This window comes from Triticum urartu, chromosome 5, assembly GCF_003073215.2.
Source record: "Triticum urartu cultivar G1812 chromosome 5, Tu2.1, whole genome shotgun sequence".
Classification (NCBI taxonomy): Eukaryota; Viridiplantae; Streptophyta; class Magnoliopsida; order Poales; family Poaceae; genus Triticum; species Triticum urartu.
In genome coordinates, this window is record NC_053026.1 from 656,420,461 (window position 1) to 656,440,974 (window position 20,514).

At 44.7% G+C, this 20,514-nt stretch overlaps 1 protein-coding gene across 1 annotated transcript; it reads right to left on the minus strand.

Annotated features, from left to right (window-relative positions):
• Positions 1–7,145: 7,145 nt before the first annotated feature.
• On the minus strand, positions 7,146–20,020 carry LOC125511656 (putative L-type lectin-domain containing receptor kinase I.4). The gene is made up of 4 exons (XM_048677081.1): positions 19,337–20,020; positions 19,170–19,235; positions 15,349–15,859; positions 7,146–8,045 (listed from the first exon to the last, which is right to left on the minus strand). Exons 1-4 carry the CDS (start codon positions 19,926–19,928, stop codon positions 7,433–7,435), a joined length of 1,782 nt encoding a protein of 593 aa, XP_048533038.1. The 5' UTR covers positions 19,929–20,020; the 3' UTR covers positions 7,146–7,432.
• Positions 20,021–20,514: the final 494 nt, after the last annotated feature.

The following is a 20,514-nucleotide window of genomic DNA, read 5'->3' on the forward strand; positions in this document are numbered from 1 at the left end:
CTTGTTTAAAGTGTTACTCTGTTTTTATGAACTTAATACTCTAGATGCATGCTGGATAGCGGTCGATGTGTGGAGTAATAGTAGTAGATGCAGGCAGGAGTTGGTCTACTTGTCTCGGACGTGATGCCTATGTACATGATCATACCTAGATATTCTCATAACTATGCTCAATTATGGCAATTGCTCAACAGTAATTTGTTCACCCACCGTAAAATACTTATGCTCTTGAGAGAAGCCACTAGTGAAACCTATGGCCCCCGGGTCTATTTTCCATCATATTAATCTTCCAACACTTAGTTATTTCCGTTGCTCCTATTTTACTTTGCATCTTTATCATAAAAATACCAAAAATATTATCCTATGAGTTAAATGCACTGGAGGTCCTAAAAGTTTCGCCATTGTGTCACTTTAGTCCTATTTCTTTGAAAATGCACCTTTAGGTAACAATTCTTTCATAAGTGATTCACTTGAGGTCTTTTTCTTCACTAGCGCTCGCTGACCTGCCCTCGTGGCGCGTTGACCCATGCCACGTCGACACAGGGGCTGCGGAGGCTGCTCTTTTTTTTTACAGAAAACCCCTTAGAAACACTCTTCTTCACATTCCCCGGTCCCTTGCTCTATTTCTTCCCCAAATCCCTCTCTGTCTCTCCCGTGCCCTAACCCTAGCCATGGCCAGCACTTCAAGCTCCTCGGTGGGGAAGCAGTTGAAGAAGAGGAGCATGGTAGCACCGTCGTGAGCACCGCCGCCGCAGCCAGTGCAAGCTCCAACTTTGTCTGGTATGTTGCCGCTCGTGGCTTGTCCTTGCTGCCATGTCCGTGACACCATTGTGCTCCGTTCCAAATCTACTGCCAACCCTAGACGGGTGTTCTACAAGTGCCACATCCATAAGAATACTCAATTTTTCCATCAATATAAGACTTGTTTGACCCAAATCCACAAAACAGCCCACCATAATTGATTTCAATAGAAAACACTTCTTTATTTGGTCCTATCATTACAATGGAAACAATTTGTCAAATTTCAATTGACGTCTTGCAGCGAAAAAATTACAAAAGAAGTGGTCTTTTGGAATTTAGAACTGAAACTCTAACCCTAACCTCAAATCAGAGCATGCGGTTTCGGAATCCTAAATGTGACAGTGCAAATCGAAGTAAATCTATGACTATGGCACAGTCCTTGCAGATTAGAAGCACTACAGGAGCAGAGGAACGACAAGATTAGGGTTCTTACCGTAAGATGGAGGAGGATCGCCCACTGGCCATCGTAGAGGGGGCATCTTGACGGGCACCCACTCAGATTGCCCTCAAGATCACCTCCGGTCATCGCCGCACGGAGGAAATCACCACCGCGTGCAGGAAATCGTCGCCGGCGCCGATCGCCTCCAGTATCGCCAGAGTAGCCCCGAAAGAGGAGATGGGATTCCACTGAGAGGGGAATAGATCAGGAGGGGCTTATTGCAAAATTTCTTGGCTAGCGGATGGGCCCTGTGTCGACGTGGCGTGGGTCAACGCGCCACGAGGGCAGGTCAGCGAGCGCTAGTGAAGAAAACGACCACGGGTGAACCACTTAGGAAAGAATTGGGACCTAAAGGTGCATTTTCAAAGAAATAGGACTAAAGTGACACAACGACGAAACTTTTAGGACCTCCAGTGCATTTAACTCTTATCCTATCATATCTATTAGATCTCACTCTCGTAAGTGACCGTGTAGGGATTGTCAACCCCTTATCGCGTTGGTTGCGAGGATTTATTTGTTTGTGTAGGTGCGAGGGACTCGCGCGTAGCCTCCTACTGGATTGATAACTTGGTTCTCAAAAACTGAGGGAAATACTTATGCTACTTTGCTGCATCACCCTTTCCTCTTCAAGGGAAAACCAACGCAGTGCTCAAGAGGTAGCATCCCCCTGCTGCTTTACAGGTCGACGCGGCTGCTCCTTCCCCGTACGGCCCGTCTCCATGACTGGCGCATCCCCACCCGCGCGTAAGCTGTGCCGCTCCCATTCCCCGCTTGAGCGCCTCCCTGCCACGCCGCTCCCCGCTTGAGCGGGCCCTGCCGCGCCGCTCCAGTCCCTCCTGCCGCGCCGCTCCACTCCGGGTCCTGCCGCGCCGCTCCACTCCTAGATCGGGTGCTCCTCCGCCAGATCCCGCTGAGGTCGGGGTGCTTCTCCAGCCCTCTTCTTCTCGCGCCGAGCCGTGTCCTTCTCTGGCTGGCCGCCGCATCGAGCTAGCTGCGGTCGATCCGACCCCGCATCGAGCGCGTTTCTGCCTCACACCAGCTCTGCTCGATCCAACTCATATCTTCCTTCGTTGACTCAAAAAAAACAGAGGCAGCAGAGAGACTTCCTCATGTCCTCTTCGGGCTACATCGCGGTCCCTCGGTGCTCGGTGATCTCCGATGGCACCAACTATGTTGCGTTTGTGGGCTTCATGTGCATTCATATGCGTGGCCTTCTTCTGTGGGGTGTTCTTTCTGGCGAGGTCCCCTGTCCGCCATGCCCTGTTGCGCCAGTGGCCCCAATCCCACCAGTGCCGCCGGTCCTTGCTGCTGATGCTTCTCAGGCTGACCGGGATGCAGCCAAGGCTCTCGATGATGTTGCCATCGAGGCTTATGACCAGCGGGTATCAGCTTATTCAGATGCTCTCTATGTGTACCGCGATGGTCTGTCTGCTTACACTCAGTGGTGCAATGATGATGCTCGTGCTACTATTGTTCTCACTGCGAGTGCCCTCCCTCAGTTTGCTTCGGAGTCCATGGGACTTGGCACAGTTGCAGCGATCTGGTCTTATCTCTGTCAGCGCTATCAGCCCTCTGGTGATTCTCTCTACCTATCTGTGGTGCGTCAGGAGCATGCACTCCAGCAAGGTGATTCCTCTGTTGATGAGTTCTATTCATAGTGCTCTACCATCTGGCGTCAGCTTGACTCTCTTCGGACAGTTGTTTGTGGGACTTGCCGCTGCTGTCAGACTACGTGGTTCGATTTGGAGTTTCGGCGGGTTCATGAGTTCTTATCTCGTCTTCGCTCTGAGTTCGAGCCTCGACGTGCCCACCTGCTTGCTCGTGGTCATGTTCCTATCTCAGAGGTGCTTGCTGAACTTCGTGCTAAGGATACCCGCTTTTGCTCTGCTGGGTTACTTGTGATTCCATCAGTGTTGGCCGCATGAGATCCTGTGTCATCTGCTCGTCTCACCGCTCCACCGCTCCTGCCTACTCCTTCAGGGGGTGAGTCGCCCTCCTTATGTTGAGAAGGGTACGTCACCCCGTGACACCTTATGTGGTTACTGCTCCCGGTCAGGTCACCCAGAGTCTGATTGTCACCAGAAGAAGCGAGACCAGAGGCGCTCCTCTTCCAGTGGGACTCCAGGGTCTTCCTCGACTCCGTCACTCACTGACCAGGACATTGTACGCCTCAAGCGTCCACTTTCTTCCTGCGGCTCCTCGTCGACTGGTTCCGCTACTGCTGTGACTGCATCCACTTCTCCACCACCGCAGGCATCTACATAGTCAGGTACATCTTCGTGGGTTCTGGATTCTGGAGCCTCCTTTCATATGTCTTCTTATTTTCTCGTGTTGTCTTCTCTCCAACCTCTTGATTTGCCGGTTAATGTTCTTACCGCTGATGGCACACCTCTTCCTGTTGCTAGTCGCGGTATTCTTTCCACTCCTTCTTTTTCTGTTCCTAGTGTTTCACATGTTCCTCGCCTTACCATGAATCTTTTTTCCGCTGCCCAACTTACTAATTCCGGTTGTCGTGTCATTCTTAATACCGACTCTTGCTCCATTCAGGATCGTCGCACCAAGGCTTTGGTTGGTGTTGGCCCCGGCGCCGTGAGTCAGAGGGCCTTTGGGAGGTTGACTGGGCTTTTTGTTCCTTCCGCTGCCACCACTTCTGCCAGCTCTCATGCTCTGACTGCCTCTTCGTCTGCGTCCTTCCAGCAGTGGCATCATCGCCTTGGTCACATATGTGGCTCTAGCTTGTCTTCTTTAGTTCGTCAGGGCCTCTTAGGGTCTGTATCTGGAGATGTTTCTTTACATTGTAATGGTTGCAGACTTGGCAAACAGACCCAGTTACCTTATCCTATCAGTGAGTCGGTATCTCAGCGTCCATTTGACTTATTTCATTCCGATGTCTGGGGTCCTGCTCCCTTTGATTCGAAAGGTGGCCATCGCTACTATGTTTTTTTATTGATGATTTCTCTCGCTACACTTGGCTCTACTTCATGAAATCTCGTAGCGAGGTTCTCTCTATATATAAACGTTTTGCTGACATCGTTCACACCCAGTTTCCCACGCCTATTCGCACCTTTCGTGCTGACTCCGCTGGAGAGTTTATCTCCCAGCTGTTGCGTGGTTTTCTCGCGGAACAGGGTACTCTGGCCCAGCTCACTTGTCCTAGTGCTCATGCTCAGAATGGTGTTGTGGAACGAAAGCATCGTCATTTGCTTGAGACGGCTCGTGCGCTGATGATTGCCGCTTCCCTTCCCCTACACTTTTGGGTTGAGGATGTTTCTGCATCCACCTACCTCATCAACATTCAGCCATCGACTGCCCTGCAGGATGGTATTCCTATGGAGTGTCTCATTGGTCGTTCTCCTGACTACTCAGCCCTTCGTATGTTTGGATGTGTGTGCTATGTCCTTCTTGCCCCGCGGGAACGCACCAAACTGACTGCTCAGTCGGTTGAGTGTGTTTTCCTTGGCTACAGTGATGAGTACAAGGGCTATCGCTGTTGGGATCCTGTTGGTCGTCTCTTGCGCATCTCGCGTGATGTAACCTTTGACGAGTCTCGCTCTTACTACCCATGTCCTTCTTCCTCGAGCTTCTTTGTGGATGATATCTCTTTTCTCCTTCTCTCCGATACACCTTGCTATGTGCCTCATATTCCACCTCTTCCTCCCGCCCCTCTCATTCCTTCTCATTCACCACTGACACCATATTCCCCATCCTCCTCCTCCACCTCTCCACCATCATCTCCCGTCCGTCGCCCTCTCTCACCGTTTCCTCTCCACTATACTCGTCTCTCTCGTTCTGAGGATGCTTCTCTTGACACGCCTTCCACCTCTGGTGCACCTCCCCTCACTCCTCCCCCGGTTCATAACCTCCGTACTCAGCCTCGCCCCCCGCCTGATCGCTACTCCTGATCGGTACGGTCTCTCTGTTATTGCTGAGCCCACTTCGTGTCGGACTGCCATGACTCATCTTGAATGGCAGCTTGCGATGGCCGAAGAGCTTGCTGCCCTTGAGCGCTCTGGCACATGGGATCTGGCTTCCCTCCCTTCCGGTGTTCGTCCCATCACCTGCAAGTGGGTCTACAAGATTAAGACTCGCTCTGATGGTTCTCTTGAGCGCTACAAAGCGCGTCTTGTGGCCCGTGGTTTTCAGCAGGAGCAGGGACGTGATTATGATGAGACATTCGCTCCTGTGGCCCACATGACCATTGTCCGCACTCTTCTTGCTGTGGCTTCTGTTCGTCATTGGTCTATCTCCCAACTTGATATTTAGAACGACTTTCTCAATGACGAGTTGCGTGAGGAGGTTTATATGCAGCCACCACCGGGGTACTATGCTCCTGATGATATGGTCTGTAGACTTCGCCGCTCCCTCTATGGTCTTAAACAGGCCCCTCGCGCCTGGTTCGAGCGCTTCTCCTTTGTCATGACTGCCGTTGGTTTCTTGCCCAGTGATCATGATCCCGCATTGCTTGTTCAAACGTCTCCTCGTGGTCGGACTGTTCTCCTTCTCTATGTTGATGACATGATCATCACTTGTGACGACTCTGACTACATTGCTTTTGTTAAGGCTCGCCTTCGTGACCAGTTCCTCATGACTGATCTTGGTCCACTTCGCTATTTTCTTGGGATTGAGATCTCCTTGACCTCTGATGGCTTCTACATCTCACAAGAAAAATATATTCAGGATCTTCTTGCTCGCGCTGCTCTCGGTGATGAGCGCACAGTTGTGACTCCTATGGAGCTCAACGTTCAGCTTCGTGCCTCTGATGGTGAACCTCTTTCTAATCTCACTCGCTATCGTCACCTTGTTGGCAGCCTTGTATATCTTGCTGTTACGCGTCCTAACATCTCCTATCCTGTCCGCATCCTGAGTTAGTTTGTTTCAGCCCCCACCTCTGTCCACTATAATCATCTCCTCCGTGTTCTACTGTATCTTCGTGGGACGATCTCTTGGCGCCTTTTCTTTCCCCGCTCCAGCTCTCTTCAGCTCCAGGCCTACTCTGATGCTACCTGGGCTAGTGATCCCTCTAATCGACGCTTGATGTCTGCTTATTGTGTCTTTCTTGGTGGCTCTCTTATTGCCTGGAAGACAAAGAAACAGACTGCAGTTTCTCGCTCGAGTACAGAGGCTGAGTTGCGAGCCATGGCTATGTTGACGGCTGAGGTGATCTTGTTACAGTGGTTACTTGAGGATTTTGGTGTGTCTGCTACTACCTCGACTCCCTTACTGTCAGACAGTACCGGTGCTATCAGTATTGCGCGTGACCGAGTGAAGCATGAGCTCACCAAGCACATCGGTGTGGATGCCCACTTTGTGTGTGCTGCTGTGCAGGATCAGACTCTCGCTCTTCACTATGTGCCCTCTGAGTTACAGTTGGCTGACTTCTTCACGAAGGCACAGACTCAAGCGCAGCATGGCTTTTTTCTCTCCAAACTCAGTGTTGTTGATCCACCATGAGTTTGAGGGGGGGGTGTTAGATGTGTATAGTCTCTTTTCGGTATATCCCCATTGTATAAGGGGTTTCATGCACTTTACCACACATGTAAATGTAATGGCCTTTGGCCCTGGGTAAAGATCGGTTGCTCATTATCTAACAATTAAAACCCTTAAAACTATTACCAACATCATATCGATGAATGCCTTAATTAATTACTATAGTGGTAAACTTAAGAACCGAATGTGCAATCCATCGTCCAGCTAGCAGGAGTATATATATGGTATGACGATGGAACTTGCATGCACGCTCGATGATGCATATATAATCAAGTTGCGACCCATGACGCCGTCATGTGCCCTATAATTTGGAAGCTGGGACGTGGGGCGTAACTAGTGAGATACCGTTGCCCGAGGACAGTAGTCTCGGCGACCTGTGGCGGCAGCAACCGGCCCTAGCAGCAAGGTTGAGAGAACCGTGTGCGGCGTAGGAGCAAGAGGTTAGCTTTTCTGCCTGTTTTATTGATCACGTGGGGGTGGCTATATATATAGCCAATTACAATTGAGGAAACAGACTTGGACTATTGTTGGAATTGGATCCTGTCGGCAGGGTAACCTTCTTCGGGACAAAACCTTTCCGACTTAGGAACCGAACTCCCACTCTAACTCTAGATGAACTCAGCAAGTTCTAGACTCGGACAAGAACTAGGGTGCAACATGGCCCCTACGCGTTTGGCCTCACATGACAGATGCACTGAATTATGTAGCTCAAGGGTAATAAGAAGAGACATCACCATGTGTCATCATAGGTGCCTCCTCGTTTACAATGCAAGGCACACCATAGCTGCCGTCTCCTTGTGTTGTGGCAGGAAACTCTTGGCCGTCCTCGAGGAATTTCATTGCATCCTCCATGGAAGGTCGTTGTGCCTCTGCTGAGTGAGAACACTTGAGGCCAAGGACAACCACACGCTCCATCTCGGTACGGTCAAAGAAGCGTAACCTTTCATCCACAACACCATCCACATGAACTTGCTGCTCACTGCCACCGCGCATCTGCCAGACTTCCTCCCTTGATTTTTGTGTACATGCAATCTTTAGTAGGACGATCCCGAAGCTGTATACGTCTGACTTACGGCTGAACTCCACAGCCCCATCTTTCATGAGATGTGGATCCATGTATCCCACTGACCCCACGGCGGTTGTGACCACTGTCGCTCTGTTTTTGCTGGCGATCATGGATAGCCCGAAGTCCCCAAGCTTAGCGTTGAAATACTCATTCAAGAGTATGTTGCCAGGCTTGATATCTCTATGCAGGATGCATGGATTGCACTCGTGGTGGAGGTAATGAAGAGCTGACCCTATGCCCTTCACTATTTTGTACCTATTGCAAACATTAGCAAGCGAAATGTTCAGACATCAGTCATGTTTATCTTCTGGTTCCTGAATAATAAAATACCTATTTTTTATGTGCCATAGATTTTTTTTTCTTACTCACTCCAAGAATTACAAATTGGCAAGTCAATTTTTCATTCCATTATGATACCATTCAGAAAAATCCTTGACTTGAATCAACCATGGGGAAACACATGCAAAACCCTGCCTGATTATCACTGCATAGGGAAGACCTATAATCGTATCTTAACCATTGATCGACAGTATTACATTTTGGGAAATAATAACTCCGGTAATTCCTTCCTTTAAAAGAGACATCGTATAGAACCATGAGTAATAGTTCAACTAATAAATCATAGTAAATATTATGTATCTAGTCCCTATAGCAACGCAAGCAGGAATATAAAATATTTAGTCTTTTGGAACATGGGTATGTGGTTAACAGAATGTTGCAGGCTTGGCGTCACCAATTATTGATGGTACATTTAATTTGAATAATACGGAAAAACAATATTATTTTGGAGTATTATATCAGCGGAAGTTCCATCATATTCAAAGTTCAATGAAAAACAAAGGGAACAAGGATGTATCAACCATGCATATAACTTAACATATACAGATTTCACCAATCAAAAGTTTTCCATTTCATAGAACGATAAGCATTGATGATGGTGTGTTTAAATATTATCAGCTGGATCCATGTCAAGTACAAGGGATTCTAGTCCGTTTACTAATCTTAACTCCTAGGACATAACAAATCACCATGGCCCTCAAATCAAAAAGTATGAATGGATTACAATAGTTTAGAAGCACACCTTACCAAATCTGAATTTTTCAGTAGACATTTTGATAATCGCTACTGGATTTGAGCAGTTTGCAGAGTGCCCAGGACACTCGGCAAACGTCGAAAACCACATGGCAAAGGATTTATCAAGTGCTCCCGCTCGGCATAGAACAAGCCGACAAAGGGGTCTTTGTTGAGTGTTTTTCATTGGCAACAAAATACATTTCATGTAACAAAACCTTAGAAACTCCTTTTTTTCACTATTGTTTGGCATGGAAAGATGCACCTTTGTGCCAAGTATGGGCGCATTATTATGAACTATTCCATGTATATGGCCATGACCATGGTCATTTGGTTTGAAAGCCATAATGTTCATATATGATAGTCCATTTTATGATTTGTTTTTAGAAAATATGTCAAAATCCATGTTTATCAATTTTTTTTCTGAAAACTACAATACATAAGTTAACTTCATGTGGGATTGCATTTCTTCTTTTTTTTGAATTTTTCTTCATTTTATTTGTTTTTTTGAAACGGGGTCTTAATCGTCGGCAAAACTATTCATAGCAAAGGTATGGCGCTTTCAACACCAGTCGTGACTATTGCATAGATCCTACTTACATACCATAAGAACACATTTGTGTGTGGTGTCTAATATGGGAAAATGAGAAAAAATATGAATACTTCGAATCGGCATTTAATATGGTATACTTTGTGTGAGGTGTCATTTTACAAAGTATTATTTGCACTTGCTTCACAAAAAACCCATTTTTGATGCTTCGAAAATTTATATATAGAAAGAGTAGCACTATTCTGATCATGGGATCAAAATAGTTATTTTGATCACGATCGTGCTAGGGCCGACGAAGATGCTGCTGAACTCCCGATAAACCAGCGAACAGGCGCGGCCCAAAAAAAAACTACCCTGTCCCACCTCCCACCCCACGTCCTCCAGCTCTCGTTCCCACCCGCACCTCCCCGTGAATCACCGCCCGCCCCCACCTCCAACTGCAGCGCCGGCCACCTCCCCCAAACCCGACGCCAGGCTCCTCCCGTGGACCCTCCGCCGGCCACCTCCCGCGGACCCGCCGCCAGCCTCATCCCCGGGCACCGCCGCCACGAGCAAACAGCACGCCGCCCCACCACCGCCCCCGGCCACCGCGCCGCCCCGCCCCCAGAACCCGCCGTCGCAGCGCCCCACCCACTGAGCCGGCCGTCGCAGCGCCCCGCCCCCGCCCCAACTTTCGGCCGCGCGCACCACCCATCTGGCGGCGCCGCTGCAACCGCCGCCAACCAACCTCCCCTGGTCGGGATCTTGCGGCCGCGCGACAGCCACCAACCCGCGTCGCAACCGCCGGGATCCTGCCTCCGCGCGACCTTCCTCCACCTGCCGCCGCGACCTTCCTCCACTTGCGGTCGTGACCTGCAGCGGCCACGACCCTCCCCGCGGCGACGCCACCGTCCATCGCCCAGTGGTGCAGCACACAACTCACGGAGATCCCCATCGCCGCTGACCGTCCGGCGAACTTCCTTGCCACCTTGCGGTGGACCTCGCCTTGCTGGTAACCTGCTCCGACGACCTTCGCCGGCCTACTTCAACCCCGCTCGTGGGCAGTCCGCGCGGGCAGCCATCTCTCATCGATTTGTCTCATGGTCATCCAGCACAGCATTTGTCTCTGCAACAGTTGCTACTCTGAACATACACGTAATCTCTGCAACAGTTGCTACTCTGAACATACACGTACAGCTCATGTAAATAAATGAGAAGTCCAACTATCAAAAAGAACAGAGTTCGGATATAACAAAATGAGTAAAATTAGTGTAAACTAAAAAATGAGAAAAATGTGATGAATCAAAAATTTAAAAACTCAGATTTTTGTCGCTCCTAAAGAGTAAAATGAAGAAGTTCAAATTAAAATAAAAGGAGCAACTAAAAAAGATTAAAAATAGAAATTTCTTGTTTATTAATAAATTAGAAGTTCAAACTAAAATAACAAAGTGGTTTGATGTTTATTAAAAAATCTAGGATTTTACCTTTTTAAGAAACGCAAACATCTGTTATTATTAAAGTATCAACCACGAAGTTCAAAAAATTGGATAAAAAGTCAGATTTGAAGTATATATAAAAATCAAAAAGAATTCTTTACTAAAAAAATAAAAATGTGAAGTTCAATTTGAAATAACATAGAAGTTCGAAGAATATAAAAAACTCAGATTTGTTGCAAGAAGTTCACGTGCACCCCCGTGCATGGTTCCGAATTTATATTGTGGGATATCCGACCTCCAATTACATGTTTTAAAAATGACAAAAAATGACGTCGGACCTCCAATTGTGTGTAACTCGACATATACACAAAAATGTGATAGAAGTTCGTAGTGAAAACAGCGAGAAGTTCAAGTACTGCAAGCAATGCATTTCAGGTGAGAATAGAAGTATAGAAAAATAAAAGCTTAAAAAGTTTGTTGACAGAAGTTCAAGTGCTCTGTCCGGGGAATTTCAAAAATTCTTGCGAGAAAGGTTCACCTTGTATTTCCATGTTCGATTTTTTCCGTATAAAAATCGAATACAATTCTTTACTCAAAATATGAAAAGGTGAAGTTCAAATTGAAATAACAGAGAAGTTCAGAGTTTATTAAAACATAGGATTTACCTGTTAAAAAAATAAAAAACACAAGCTATTTTTTGCACTTTTAAAAACAACTCATATACGAAAAAAATGGTAGCTAGAAGTTTCGCACTGACATAACTGTAATTAATTAGGAGAAACAATATATATAAAAAAGTTTCGCATTTCTTCAAGCCTTCCAACGCCATATTATTTGCTGCATTTGGACATACAGTTAAAAATTAGCTCGAAAATACGAACTCGATGGAACTTGTACTATTTTCTAAATTACTTTTAAACCGTTCAAAATTAGAAAAACTTTTAACATGAAAAATTAGCGCATTTTCATAAGCTTTCCAACGCCATATTATTTGCCTCAATTAGATTAGCCGTTTAAAAATGACATCGAAAATACGAACTCGGGTGTTCCGTTTGTGAAATTCTACGATTTTCCGAATTACTCTTTAACCGTAGGGAATTAGAGAAATCTTTCAACATGTGGAAGGAGCGGTTTTGCAGCAGCTTTCCAACGCCATATTATTTGCCTCATTCCGATAAACGGTTTAAAAATGCGATCAAAAATATGATTCACGTTTTTTGTACGAAGAAAAAACGATTTTCAAAACTGCTCTTAAACCACTTACATTTTGCCAAAATTTTAATATTTGTCATGATACTGGTGTCCATAGCTTTCCAACGGTATATAGCGAGCCCCATTTGGACTTCTTTTAGCTGAAGTTCAACCTAGCACATGAGGAAGGTCAGGCGCGTTACTCAGGAAGTTCATGTTGTGATCAGAATATTATTCTGATCCCGTGATCAGAATAGGTGCGCTAAAGTGAGCCTGAGCGCAGTGCGCTTATTCTACGCTCCGGCCTAACAATGCGCAACCAACCAGAAAACATGCGCGTGGCTAGTGCCTTGGCCTCCAATTTTTCTTCCACCTACTAGTAATCAGCCATGTTGGATATAGTAACTGAATTAATTCGGTTACTGGCTGCAGCAATGGTTCACCGCTCTGCCACAATTTTTTTATTATATGCGTCCTCCTGATTACATATAGTAATCATCCATGGAAAATGTAGTAAAATATTAATTTGATTACCGTGTGCTTGTGATGGTTCATCACCTCAGCATAGTTTTGCTTTATTACTTGTCTGCGCCAATCACACATGGTAATCAACCATGTAAAGTATAGTAACATAATTTATTGGGTTACTGGTTGCACAAAAGCTACCATTTTATGTCAGAGAATTAAGGAGTGGTGTGTGGCATCTCGTAATAGATCTCGTAATAGATCTAGTCCGTTACCATATGTGCCAGTTCTTTTACCATGCATAATGGTACAAGACGTTGGGTGTAGTGCGGTTGCATGCAATCTCGTAAAGCTATTTGTTCCATTACCATATTTCTAACCTTTTTACTGTCATTAGCAAATAGAACCCCGCGGGGCGGAGGTCGGCGGTGGGAGTGGTAACTGAATTAAATCCATTTCTACAAGCGATATTACCATCAATTGCCGAAGCGTGTGGAGGTGGGGTTGATTAGTGTGACCCGAGCGTACGATTACCAGTTTTGCATTATAGCTCGTAACTAGATAACCATAATGATCAATTTTATTACTGTGTGCATTGGCTGGGTCGATCGAATCTAGGACAATAGTAAAAAGGGCATTACGATCAAACCTGTAGCACTAGTAGTACATAGTAAATGGCATACTCCCTCCCTCCTTTAAAGAGTGTACTTTCAACTTTGTTGGATAGTCAAACTATCTCAAAGTTTGACTGGGTTTGTGCAAAAAAATATCAATATTTATGAAACTAAATAGGTATATGATGAAAATATATTTTATCATGAATCTAATGCTACTAATTTAATGGCGTAAATATTGATGTATTATTGTTGAAATATGGTCAAACATAAAGAAGTTTGACTTTCCAACAAAGGTGGAAGTACCCTCTTTAAAGGACGGAGGGAGTAGCACTTTACTACAAATGGGAGTAAGCACTACCGTCAAAATGGCACATAGTAAATGGCATAGCACTTTTACTACGAATAGTAGTAAGCATTACCATCAAATTAGGAAAGTGGTGGATGGTGTGCGTGGGTTGGCTGGCTTGGCGGGTTGCGTGATTAAGCCAGAGCGTAGAATAAACCATTATGCGCGCACGCGCAGTTTATATCTCGGCACTATTGTTTGGCATCAAAATATGCACCTTTGTGCCAAATATGGGCACATTTTCATGAACAATGCCATGGATATGTGCATGACATGGGCATTTGGCTTGAAAGTCATGAATGTTCATACATGGTAGTCCATTTTCTGAAAGTTTTTTATGTCAAAATCCATTTATATCATTTTTCCTAACCACTAAGTACACATAAAACAACTCCATGTGAAAGTATAGCATTATATTTTTTTCTTCATTTTTTTCATAATGGGGGTCAGTATCATCGGTGAAACTATTCATTGCAAGGGCCTAGATCTTTCAACACCATGTTTTTGTATCGCATAGAATCCTACTTAGACACAGAAAAATGATTTTTTCGGAAAAATTGGACTACACTAGAACATACTTTTAGTTCAAATTTGAATTACTTTCGGAATATTGGCCAAAACTCATTTAAATGGGCGAAAATAGATAGAAAGCGAGAAAATTCTTAATAGTTGAGAATTGTCCATCTAATATAGTCTACTTTGTGTGAAAATTGGAGAGGCAGCATTTTTTGGAACTTGGAAAATATAAAAATATTTTTTGTAACAAAAAGTTAGAAACTTGTTTTGGCAATATTGTTTCAGATGGCAAGCTGCCCTCTATACAAAAAATGTGGCCACATTATCATGATCGATGCCATGGATATGGAATTAAACAAAATTGCCGAGAGCCAAACCGGGAGCACTCAACAGAGCTAACTGATCACCTCCTTCCCGTCAACCACGATGGGCGGAACATGTGTCCCCCACCTTTGTTGAGTGTATTTCTTTTTATTTTACCTTTTTACTATTGTTTGTCAGAAAACACTTGGCAAAGATCTCCTTTGTCGAGTGCCATTTAAAAAGCACTCGACAAATGAGTTTTTCTGTAGTGAATGTGAAATATTCGATAATAACATTCCATGTATCAATATGACAGTATGTAACACCATCAATGTAACCGAGCACTAGAGACATGAAAGAATTAGTTTCTCTAGTGAACAAAGTAATCAAGACTTTTTATGAATCAACATAGCAAGAGGAAGCTTAACAATATAGTTTTTTCATATCTTAGATGGTGAGACGTACTATAGAAGATTAAGCTAGTACCGCATGTGGTGTTCATGCGGGGCAATGCTGGAGCTGAGATCATTTTCATTCAACGTAAAAATTTCTCTTTCTGTTATAACTCTTTAGCTACTTTTATCTCATCCCTTAATATCTCCACAATTCAATTTTTTTGGGGGAAATTCAAAGTATCTAAAGTTTTTACTAAGTTTACACAAAAATATACCAATATCCATGGAATCGAGTAGATTTATTATAAAAATAAATTTTATGATAAATGTAATACACTAATTTGGTGCCATAAATGTTAGTGTTTTCATATGATCTATGTGAAACTTACGATAGTTTGACTTTCAATTAAAGCTGGTTTGAGATGAATGGAGGAGAAGCTAAGGTTTGCATAATAATTTTGTTTCAAAAAATTATACATGTTAAGAGCGAGAGATAAAAGCTTAATAGTGTTCCTTATGGTGTTTGACTTATGCACTTCCTCTCCCACCACCCTTGGCACTAACTAATTCAATATTTTGACCAGGTTTTCGGGAAAATGCATGTACCAGAATGTAAAAGACAGAATCAGTTCCATTAGATAAATCATAAAAAATCATTAAAATTCAGTTTCGTTGCTCCAAATACATACCTTTTGTCCCATGATAGAACTTGGTCGTTGTTGTGCAGGTGGTGTTCAAGGTCGCCATTAGATATGAACTCAAAGACGAGGAAGAGTTCAACCTTGATAACCCTTTTCCACCAAGTCTTGCCATCGATCACTCTGACTTTGCCGCACCAGCCTTTGAGGTCAACTAGATTCTCGTGCGTCGTGTTACCAACTGTCTGGAGCTCGCGGTGGAATTCCTCAAGCTTTCCCTCTGCTTTAATTCTCTTCACAGCCACTTCCTGGCCCTTGAACGTCGCCTTATATACTGCTCCGAACATACCCTCTCCAAGAAGAGCATCTCTGGAGAATTTGTTCGTGGCGCAAGCTAGATCACTATAACTGAATTCCATAAAGCCATTCGCCCCTGACGAGAGGAAATTGCGTGCGCTTCTCCAGTAACACCATGTTGTAACGAGATACACAAGAACGCTTAGAACGGGTACAACTACTTTTACAATGTTAATTACTTTTGATGTCGTAACCCCAGGATCCCCTGAAAGAAATTAAGGAAGTATATTACTAAATAAAAGGTGCTCAGTTCAAGGTAAAAAAAAGTTCTAGCAATTCCAATCGAAAATTTTACGTGAGTATTAAGTAGTAGTACTGTATACACTCATAGTATGTATTAATCGCAATTGCTTTATTTTCCTTTACTACAAAGATGTTTCAGTTCGCTAGGTTGTGTCTTGCCTACCCATGCATTCAACATTTAGTTTATAAGCTTGTCCTATTTTCGAATCTCTGGATCTATGCTTATTTTCAATAGCCCGAAGCATTTCCTAACTTGCTACACCTGCCTCATCACTGGGTGTCTGGGTATCCACCGCAAGTCTTTGCACTTATGAACCTCGCCGTTAACGTTAAGGCTATGCCATCATAAGTTGCTACTACATGCAAGGATCTTATTGAAGTCCAGAAATAGGAAAGTATAGATAAAAACGCCGACTCGACAAAATTTGGTGCTATCAAAGTGTCCACTAAGTTCACGGGCTCAAGATGAGCGGACTCGAACAGCTGACATCCGTCGTAGAGTAAACCACCCCCTATCATGCCTCGCCAACGGGTTCTACCATAGAGTCCAATGATAGACAATAACTATGCCTTGCTGAACACGTCTTAATACTACGACTTCAGTTGTACTTTCTCTCCAAAGTGAAACTCCTCTCAAAATCTCAAGACAAAAGAGCTTAATTGGAATCCCATTCTAAGGATTCATGTGGTTCCGCAGAATCCAACAACACGAGAACCAAGAATGGTGAGATCTTCCAAGTGAGTTTGATTTAATGGTTTTAGTGTTTGTTCCTTCATTTGATCGGGTTATCAGCTTTGTTCTCCTATGAGATTGTGCAAAATTTGTATGTTAAATAATATACAACATCAACATGTTTCTTCCTTAACTGCACTGACATGATAGCAGTTTGCCTATGATACCGTTATAAGAGGCAACCATTGGCACGTGCAAATTTATTACATAGATTTTGGACCACTTTGCTTTTAAGATATGGGGTACAAGAATCAAGTGCGAGGCAATTTTTATCAAAACATTTCTTTGCTCTGTAACCATTAGACAACTTCTTCAACCTAGTTTCTCAAAAAAAAAACTTCTTCAACCTCTCACTTCTATTAACCTTGGTGGCCACTAAGGGAGCTTTCCTGTTCTTTTTTCACATAAATGATAGGAATTGTGGAGTGAAAACCAATCTCCGTAACATTTTTTTTGGAGGCTTCTGGAGTTCAAAACCCTTGGGTTGCATCTAGGTAGGTAATACTAAGAGAACATACATGTGGAACTTTAACATGGTAAGCATGAGGGAGATGGAACACCTGTTAAAAACAGATGATTCTTCCCCAATATCCTTAAGAATGTTCCATACTTTGGAAACAGGGAGAGTTTTTGTCCAGTTAAAATCTAAATGAGGAGGGAATCTAGCAAGCAATCTAAACCTGTTGATTCTCCTTTCTGGATAGGACTCGTGAGAGTCAAAGAGGAGTTCTTTAGTAAGATGGGGTTTTACTATTAGAAACGGTACTAGTACTGATTTTTGGGAAGATACGTGGTAAGGACGCAACAAATAAATGTTTCGGTTTCGACTGTTTTATCCGTAGTGACGTTGAATACTCAATTTCGTCGATGCCAAACAAACCTCACCAGTTAAACAGAACTTAACTGGTGATAAATGAACTGCTTGGTTACACTTAGTTAGTGGTTGACGATGATTCATCTTTCTGATGACCATTATAGGTTTGTTTGGAATCTGATAGCCTTAGGAACCTTTACTGTGAAACCTATGTGTGTGGACCTTATGAATGGCCATACTAGATTTTTACGTAAATACATGTGGAAACTAAAAGTATCATTGATGACTAAGATTTCATGTGGTTCTTACATGGGATGGTTTTGGTAAGAAAAATTGTAATGTGTCTGGAAAGTGTTGCTTTTGCGACTATGATGTATATATTGAGCATTTGCTCCTTGCATGTCCTTTTTCCTCATCTTGTTTGGAGGATAGTTCATACAAAATATAATTTACCTCCACCAACAAATATCACAAATATGTTTGGGAATTGGTGACATGGGGTTAGCAAAAACATAAATCTCAATTTCGTGTTGGACAGAATGACATTATTTTTAACAAGACTACGTACTGCATCCGTTTATGGTCCTATCTCATTCTTGTGGAGCAGCTGGAGCCTTTGGATATTTTTTGGAGATGTCTGGAGACGGTGGCACAAGATATCTTCAACCAGGGTGGATGGTGGTCCATTAATAGAATAGATGATACATAGGCACTTTATGTTTGTTCTATTCTGGCAGGTGATTTCTTTATCCACTTTATATGATCCATGAAGTATAATACTCTTGAGCTTATGTTGCAATAAAATGACCATGTGCATCGCTTTGATACAGAGCCCAGGATATGCCCCCTTTAAAAAATGCTTCAAGCGAGGCGGGGCACAACCACGGTTTTGGTTACCGAATGATATTTTTACTTGGGGGTAGTGGGGTGGAGGGTTGGTATTTATGATTACCACGGTTACCGGGCAATTACCGCCCAAAATATTCAAATGAAATTGGAATTCATTTTTTCAGAAACCTTAAATTAGCTTTAAAAATCCGACAGGGCATAACATTGGTGGTAACGCAGCGGTATGGCCCCTCTGTTCATCTACCCTCCTAATTATCTGGTTTTGTGTTCGAGACTTGGTGACCGGGGTGCTTAGGAAACATGATTACTGGAAGTAACCAGATTACATCCGAGTAACCCAAACCCTGGGCCCGGCACAACGCAAAAGCACACATGTGTACATCACCTTTGGGCAATTTCCTATCGATATTCAAACACTTGATGTATTAGTGGATGGTAGACTCTTAGATGGAGAGATTGGTTGGCTATATCATACGTTTTGGCATTCTGAAATTTTCATATTTTCGTGTTTGTTTTGCTATAAAATATCATCACAACATGAACCAGCAACCAGAAGACATGTTGTTATCCAAAGACGCGAGTTACGTCAAAGCTCGAAGAGTCTTGCATTGACAATCAATGTTGATTTGTTTTAAAACGTCCTAAATCTGGCCTCAAATGGAAAAGAGTGCTCAATATGAACTTTCTGCTCCTCATAGAGACGAACAATTTCGCTGTCTAGATCATTTCAACCAGAGATCATATGCGGCCTCTGAGCCAAACAAGGATTAGTGCAGAAGATGCAGTAGAGTTTTGAGGACTAATAGTATCTCCTCTGATTATATTAGTGGAAGAGATCTCACTATTTGGAGCGAGTTTCGGAGTAAGTTGGCATACCTCCACCCTGCAATCTTCTTTTCCTATGTGCTGAGTTATAATGTACCCTGGACCATGTGCCCATTCCTGGGTCAAGTAAGGTACTTAGTTGCAGCAAATTAATTAATCAAATGATTAGAGACTATTAGAAAAGTATATAAATTAAATAGACACGTAGACGTCCGTACCTTGGAATAGCGGGATATCAAGAATGTGGCCTTGGCGAATCAGCAGCTGGCTGCTAGTGATATTATTGATCCTGAGCAGCGTTGACTCCCGCAGCCCATACTTGGCGGCGATCTGGGAGATATTGTCGCCTGCGCGGACGATCACATAGGCAAGGTGCATCACGTGGGAGCCGTCCACCTTGTCGCAGCTGCAGGGCAGCGGCCTCCGCCCATAGTATTTGCCCGCGGCAACGTTGTTGGCGGTGACGACCTCCATGAAGTAGTCATCGCCACGGCCGCCGGTGTACATATCCAGGTCCGACTGGCCCAGGCCGCCGGCGCAGCGGCACCTGAAGGGGATGCGCACGGCTGTTTTCGCGGGAATGGCTTGGCTGGTGTCGGTGTGGGGCGGGAGTTGGTTGGCGGCGAGGAGGTGGTGAAGGGTGGCGGTGGGGCTGAAGCGGGAAGCGAGTTGCTCGTAGGTGGTGGCGTTGGGGACGACGTAGGCGACGGCGGATCGGCATGTGCTCGGTTTGGCGCAGGTGAAGCTGGCGGCGGAGGCCGAGGAGGCTGCGGCCCAGAGCAGGAGGAGCAGGGCGGCCAGCGGCGGCATAGTTCACTCGCTGGCCAGCGTCCGACCACTACGAGAGAGGTACTCCGGGCGTGGCAGGAGGAGGAAGATTAATAATGCTAGGCCTTATCCCGGAACGGCCGCCGTGCATCTCTCACGTCGCCCTCCCATTCGACTCACATTCCTAGGCCTACCTAGTGTAGTACTACGTACAACAGAGACAAAACAAAACAAGAGCCAACATGCATGACCCGTGCCAAGACCGCAAGCCCTGATCCTTCGTTTGCTAGCTAGACCCGCCGGCCGTGTCAAGACCGCCAGCAAGCGCGTCCAGCCTCAGGCCTCAAACAAAACAAACCCTCTACTCGGGCGACGACTTTGCCGAGTGGTCACGTACCAAGCCGACATCTTATTGATGAACATTCCAAGTCATCACGCCGAGCGTAACAAGCGGACATCCTGGACAAGTCACAAACACCATCGTGGTCCTTCTCGAACCTTCAGGTACAGTCGTCCCTTATTTTTCCCCGGCGATGTTTGTTCAGGGCAGAGCTTGATGGTAACACATGGGAGACAAGTTCTATACAGGTTCAGGCCCTCAGAAAGAGCTAACACCGTGCTCATTTTT